General features: G+C 40.6%; 1 protein-coding gene across 3 annotated transcripts in view; it reads left to right on the forward strand.

Annotated features, from left to right (window-relative positions):
• Positions 1–7,021, forward strand: part of LOC126199019 (gamma-tubulin complex component 2-like) — a 174,539-nt gene extending 167,518 nt beyond the window's left edge. For all 3 annotated transcript variants that reach the window (XM_049935705.1, XM_049935706.1, XM_049935707.1), the window contains one exon: positions 6,553–7,021. In XM_049935705.1, the coding sequence (XP_049791662.1) occupies positions 6,553–6,646 (94 nt within the window). In that variant the 3' untranslated portion in view covers positions 6,647–7,021. The remainder of the gene's footprint in view (positions 1–6,552) is intronic.
• Positions 7,022–7,429: the final 408 nt, after the last annotated feature.

Here is a 7,429-nt window from a genome sequence, read left to right on the forward strand (position 1 = left end):
TGGAGGCGGACCCAATGCCATAATCAACATCCGTCAATGGAATACCTCATTGCCTTTAAACAGTTCTGTGCCCAGGTCCACCACCTAATAAAACAACAGAAACGATAATGCTGGAAGTGGTTTGTTGCTACCATTGGACCATGTACCCCTCCTTTGCAGATTTGGGCAAAAATTTGATGCCATTGCTGCAGGTGTACCTCATATCTTGGTGAATGCTGATATCTACACTGATCCAGATGCTGTTGCCAATCATTTTGCTTTTCGTTATGCTCGAGCCTGTGCATCTGAAAATTATTAGCGTGCAATTCGTGTCCTCAAACAACAAGTAGAGCAACTTCAATTACCATTTACTACACATCAGCTGGAACCTCTTAATGTTCTGTTTAGTGAGTGGGAATTCCTCAGTGCTCTATCTCTTTGCCTTGACAAGGCTTCAGGCCAGACCATATGCACAGCCAACTTCTCAAACACTTATCAGTGCATTGCTAATGTCTCATCCTTGCAATTTTCAACAATATAGGTGTTGAGGAGGAAGAAAAGAAAATATTGTATGCTGATGACATGACAATACTAAATAGAGCCCAAAATATGGAACAGCTTGAGAGAAGAGCATACATATCTGCAAATGTCACAGCTCAATGGCTGTTGGAAAATGAACTGGTTATAAATCTAAAAAAGACTATGTATGCAGTGTTTAAAAACAAGGGAAAGGCTGTAGACATGGATTTAGAGGTTGATAGAACAAGGCTGGAAGAAGTAGAATCTGCTAGATTCTTAGGTATTCGTGTGGATAATGAACTGAAATGGAAAAAACATATTAATAATGTCTGTGTAAGAAACTGAGCTCTGTCATATTCTTAATGATGCAGCTATCACAGTATTCAGATAAGAACCTTCTGTGTACAGTGTATCATGGACTTTTCGAACCGTACTTAGAGTATGGAGTGACTGTGTGGGGAAACTCAAACAAACAAGAGACAAAACGAGTGTTCACATTAAAAAAAAAAAAAAAAAAAAAAAAAAAAAAAAAAAAGGCAATTAGGACCATTTTAAGAAGAAAGACCTCTGAAATGTGCAGAAACTGTTTCAAGAATTTAGGTATCTTAACTTTTTCATCGTATATATACAAAACAGTAATGTACATCACAAAAGGTAGTGAAGACTGGATTACAAATGCTAGTGTACACACCCACAATACAAGAAGGAAGAATGAAGTACGGAGCATACCCCACCGACTGGCAATGCTAGGAAAAGGACCCCAGTACTCTGGTATCAGACTACTAAGAAGTCTGCCTAAAAACCTGAAAGATAGTGTACTTCACAATGACTTTCCAAAGAAATTTAAAGACTAACTCATTGAAAAAGAGTTTTACAGTGTTGCAGAATACTTATGCCATTAAATTTGTATCTACTGTTATCCATTATCAATGATGTAAAAATGTAAGCTAAAGGTGTAGAAAAATAAGTGATAATGAACGGTAATACTTTGACATGTCCTATATTACAAGTACATTTACTGTACACAATGTAATCTTACAGGATCAAATAAAATAAAATTCAATTCAATTCCCCTGTATCTGGAGTGAGGATAAGTCCCCGTCACAGTGGCAAGAAAGTGTGATTGTCCCAGTACTGAAACCAGGTAACCACCCCATTCAGATGGGCAGCTAACTTCCAATTTCCCTCACAAATGTACTCTGCAATTTTTTTTGAATGTACGGTGAGCTGACGACTATGTTAGTACCTTAAGTCTCGGGGTCTTTTGGCTCTGTTCCAGGGCAGTTTTTGCTAATGCCATTTTACTGCTGACAATTTGGTCTGCCTGGTGACTGCTATTCAGTTAGCTTTTGTCCGGCTTCAACATCTTATTGCTCTCTTCTTTGAATTGCGCAGCACTTGAGACACCCCATGCATCACCACTTCCATGCAACCCTCCATGAGCGGGGTCTCTGGGGCTAACTCTTGATTTTATTCAGAACTTCTTGTCTTGCCTTACTTTCTGGGTTGAAATTGGTGCTTCCTGCGATACTCCCCATGTACAAGAGAATGGGGTCCCATGTGGCTCATTATTGAGTGTGTCCATTTTTCTAGTGGCAATCAATGGTCTGGCAGCAGCTATGTGATTTAGTACCCCCTCCCTGTATACTGACGACTTTTGTATCTACTATTGCTTCTCAACTGTGATTGCTGCTAAATGTCGACCATAGGGAGCCGTAACAAAAGATGCAATACTGGGCTCTTGCCTGTAGCTTCTGGTTTTCCATCACCGAGACATGTGTCACCATCTGTCACCATCATACTGTTGTTGTTGTTGTTGTGGTCTTCAGTTCTGAGACTGGTTTGATGCAGCTCTCCATGCTAATCTATCCTGTGCAAGCTCCTTCATCTCCCAGTACCTACTGCAACCTACATCCTTCTGAATCTGCTTAGTGTATTCATCTCTTCGTCTCCCTCTATGATTTTTACCCTCCACGCTGCCCTCCAATGCTAAATTTGTGATCACTTGATGCCTCAGGACATGTCCTACCAACCGATCCCTTCTTCTAGTCAAGTTGTGCCACAAACTTCTCTTCTCCCCAATCCTATTCAATACCTCCTCATTAGTTATGTGATCTACCCACCTAATCTTCAACATTCTTCTGTAGCACCACATTTCGAAAGCTTCTATTCTCTTGTCCAAACTATTTATCGTCCATGTTTCACTTCCATACATGGCTACACTCCATAAAAATGCTATCAGAAACGACTTCCTGATACTTAAATCTGTACTCGATGTTAACAAATTTCTCTTCTCCAGAAACGCTTTCCTTGCCATTGCCAGTCTACATTTTATATCCTCTCCCTACTTCGACCATCATCAGTTATTTTGCTCCACAAATAGCAAAACTCCTTTATTACTTTAAGCGTCTCATTTCCTAATCTAATTCCCTCAGCATTGCCCGATTTAATTCGACTACATTCCATTATCCTAGTTTTGCTTTTGTTGATGTTCATCTTATATCCTCCTTTCAAGGCGCTATCCATTCTGTTCAACTGCTCTTCCAAGTCCTTTGCTGTCTCTGACAGAATTACAATGTCATCGGCGAACCTCAAAGTTTTTATTTCTTCTCCCTGGATTTTAATACCTACTCCAAATTTTTCTTTTGTTTCCTTTACTGCTTGCTCAATATACAGATTGAATAACATCAGGGAGAGGCTACAACCCTGTCTCACTCCCTTCGCAACCACTGCTTGCTCAATATACAGATTGAATAACATCAGGGAGAGGCTACAACCCTGTCTCACTCCCTTCGCAACCACTGCTTCCCTTTCATGCCCCTCGCCTCTTATAACTGCCATCTGGTTTCTGTACAAATTGTAAATAGCCTTTCGCTCCCTGTATTTTACCCCTGTCACCTTTAGAATTTGAAAGAGAGTATTCCAGTCAACATTGTCAAAAGCTTTCTCTAAGTCTACAAATGGTAGAAACGTAGGTTTGCCTTTCCTTAACCTTTCTTCTAAGATAAGTCGTATGGTCAGTATTGCCTCAAATGTTCCAACATTTCTACGGAATCCAAACTGATCTTCCCAGAGGTCGGCTTCTACCAGTTTTTCCATTCGTCTGTAAATAATTCGCTTTAGTATTTTGCAGCTGTGACTTATTAAACTGATAGTTTGGTAATTTTCACATCTGTCAACACCTGCTTTCTTTGGGATTGGAATTATTATATTCTCCTTGAAGTCTGAGGGTATTTCGCCTGTCTCGTACACCTTGCTCACCAGATGGTAGAATTTTGTCAGGACTGGCTCTCCCAAGGCCGTCAGTAGTTCTAATGGAATGTTGTCTACTCCTGGGGCCTTGTTTCAACTCAGATCTTTCGGTGCTCTGTCAAACTCTTCACGCAGTATTGTATCTCCCATTTCATCTTCATCTACATCCTCTTCCATTTCCATAATATTGCCCTCAAGTACATCGCCCTATCATACTATCCCTCCCTAACCGGAACTGTACCTCGAAGACCAAGTGCCCCATGTGATGGAGTCTTATCATTTTTATGGGGTTGGTCTTCAGTGCTCGGTTGACATGGCTTATCATCTTCACCAACATAAGCAAACATGCTCTTTGCTGTCTCAGCAGCACCAGGTGGTGTGGAGACCACTCTGTACTTTTGTGGTACTTCAAACTTATGATCCTGTCTTATCTTGATTGTGGGAGCCTGGCATATGGGTCAGCATCGCCTTCAGCATTGTAGATGCTGGACCAAATACACCATTGTGGGGTCCAACTTGCAACGGTGCCCTTTTTACCAACCTTATGAACAGCCTAATCGCAGAGGCTGTCATCTCACTCATACAGATAAGGCTCCAATTGTTGCTGCTTAACTGTGCAATGCACATTCGCTGCTCCTCTGAGCATCCAAACTACTGTGTCCTTTTTCCTGGTAGGAGATCTACCTCCGACAACAGAAGCAGAGGTCTGGAGTCACAATCACAGTTCGCATACGGAGTCTGTGTTGTGAACTCCATCTTTCCGCACTGTCACCTCTTGTTAGGGAGAAATTGTGTGTGCCCCCAAGGTGTGCATCCTGCCCTCAAAGCTGCCTCAACCTCTCCTTTGTTGAAGGCTTTTCACCACCTGTTCCTGAATGTCCTTCACAAATTTCCAGGCTCAGATGTGGTATACAGTGATGGCTGTATGGTTGATGGATAAACCGGTTTTGCCTACACAAATGCAAGACACAGTGAGCGACATTTGCTGCCGAATGGCTGCAGCATATTCACAGCAGGATCGGTGACCATTGCTTGATCCCTCAGCCACCTTTGTTCTTCCACTGGTGAATCATTCGTAAACGGCAGTGACAACTTGCGTAGTCTTCAGGCTGTTGACCAGTGCTACCCTAGACACCCATCAGTTATGACTACCCAGGATCTCCTATATGACCTTCACCACACTGTAAGGTTGGATCCCTGGTCACATTGGGATCCCAGTGAATGAACATGCTGATTGGCTTACAAAGTTGGCTATCAGGATGCCAAGTATGGTGATGGGATTACCAGAATTTGACCTTCAGTCAACTCTACTCTGACGATTGTTGGAGACTTTGAATGCAGATTGGTATGCCCTAGCTACTCCAAATAAACTGAGAATCACAAAGGAAACCATGATCTTGTGGTAGTCTTCCTTCATGCTTCTTGCAGGGAATCCACTGTCCTCTGTCAGCTTCACATTGGCCATACTTGGCTGACCCACGACAACATCCTCCGATGTGAGGATTCACACCAATGTCGGTATAGTGCTCATCTCACGGTGGCCCACATCCTACGGACAAATTTGGCCACCTTATGGTGAAATTTTAAACTTTCTGACACTCTATCTCTGGTGCTAGCAGACACTGCAACAGCAGCTGATTTTGTTTTGTGTTTTACCCGTGACAGTAGTTTTTACTCCTCTCTGTGACATAGGACACATTAGCCTCATTGGCTGATTGAGAGATTAGAGGAGTGCTCCGTGACCTGTTCTGACCCGAGGGGTGCATGGCTGCCCATATTCGGTGGGCTAGATGGCTCCTGCCTTTCTCATCATTTTAATTACTCTTACTCTTTTACATCAGTCATTGGTTTACAGACTCACTATCATTGTTCTTTTTCTTGAGATTTTATCTTGTCCGCGTAGCTAGTTTCCTTGTGGTAATGTAGGGTGTAGAAGCACTGGTAGCATGCAGAGGGTGTGTCCTGGGGATTCCAGCTGCTTTCTGGGTGGGGCAGTTCTCCCACTTTCACCCTTTTGCCAATCTCACTTCTAATTGCTTCTATCTCTTGGTTTTCTTGATTCTTGGGTACAGTAGAGTCCATTGGGTTTGCATTCTGTGCACTTCCTCTCTTAGGGACTATTCCCTGCTTGACACACAAAGGATTAAGGGCTTAATGACCTCGTAGTTTGATCCCTTTAACCCCATCAATCCAACCATCCATCAGTATACAATATATTAACAGAGGCAATGCCACATTTTGACATGAGATCTGTTGTTTATTTAAGAGATGACATGCCTCCTTATAGTAGCTCATGAAACAAGGAAAGTGTGCATATTAAAATTTGGTGAGTTGTGAAGCATTTTAGAAAAATTTTTACAGTTAAGGCTTTAATGTTTTTACAAAGTGTCCTTTTTTAACCAGCTAATCAGCTACATAAAAGCATGTACAGTTGTCTTTTGTAGTGGAAAATATTTGCTGGCTTTGTAAGTGAGCAGCAAACTGCACTTTTCCTGTTATATTATTTTAATTCTTGCACATTAAATTAACTTGATATTTAAAGCAATGTTTTATGTCGAGATTATGTCAACAGTTGTTAATTTTATATTGTTATGTGTGAAAGTATGTGGAAACGAATCAGATTTTAACATACATTTTAATTTGAAAATTTGGAATTTCTGAAAGTCTTGTCCACATTCGTATTATTTTATTAATGACATTAATAACCATGATTCCTATGATTCATTATTAGTTTGGTGCTACATATAAATTAATTTATGTTCATTGTTACCATCATTTTTCACAACCTATAATCATTTTCAGGCTTGATTTTAATGGTTCCTACAGTGACCAGCTAAATATATTTGGTTTGAGTAACTCATCACATAAACTCAAAGAAGGTGAGACATCGGGATGAAATATAGTCACCTGATTCAAGAATGATGGTTTTTCCCAGTGCTGAGTCTGTAATCTGCCAGTTAGTAAGACTTTACTTACAACAAATTAATTAACCTCTGTGTAGTATTGTCATTAGAATTTTATACAAATTACAATTATAAATGAGATAGTTAAATATAATTTTAATCATTCATGTTCTTTGTTTCAAGATAGCAATAGAGCAAGTTTGAAAGTAGATCTGAAAATAAATTGTTATATGTAATACTAAAATAATGTTAGATAAGCAGGTCACAAAGAAAATGGTACAAACAGTGAAGTCAATAGAAGCAGTTTGTGAGCGTTTTGTGTTTAGGTCTGGACAGCAGTAGAAATAAACAGAAGAGTGCTTTTAATATCTCAGTAGAGTTTTCAAAACTAAGCTCCCAATGTGCCAGGAAGGCTTAGTTTCTATAAGTATGTATTACCAGCTATGAATTAACAGCAGTGATACAAGGAATTTTAATACGAAACACATCCAAATACTACGGGTCACTCAAGAAGCAAAGAAGAGGTGTGACTTGGTAATTACTAAGAGAGATAGGTAAAGAAACAAATGAAACTGATAAGAGCAGTAGATAAAAGCAGGGTGCAGCAGAATGGTAGGAAGAGGATTTTATGTGAATCAGAAATAAAGTCAGACACAAAATAAGTCTTGCTCCTTGGTAGCATTCATGAGAAGGGTGTAGTCGCCGGCCGCTAGTGGCCGAGCGGTTCTGGCGCTACAGTCTGGAACCGCGCGACCGCTACGGTCGCAGGTTCGAAT

The sequence above is a fragment of the Schistocerca nitens genome, chromosome 8 (genome assembly GCF_023898315.1).
Source record: "Schistocerca nitens isolate TAMUIC-IGC-003100 chromosome 8, iqSchNite1.1, whole genome shotgun sequence".
NCBI lineage: Eukaryota > Metazoa > Arthropoda > Insecta > Orthoptera > Acrididae > Schistocerca > Schistocerca nitens.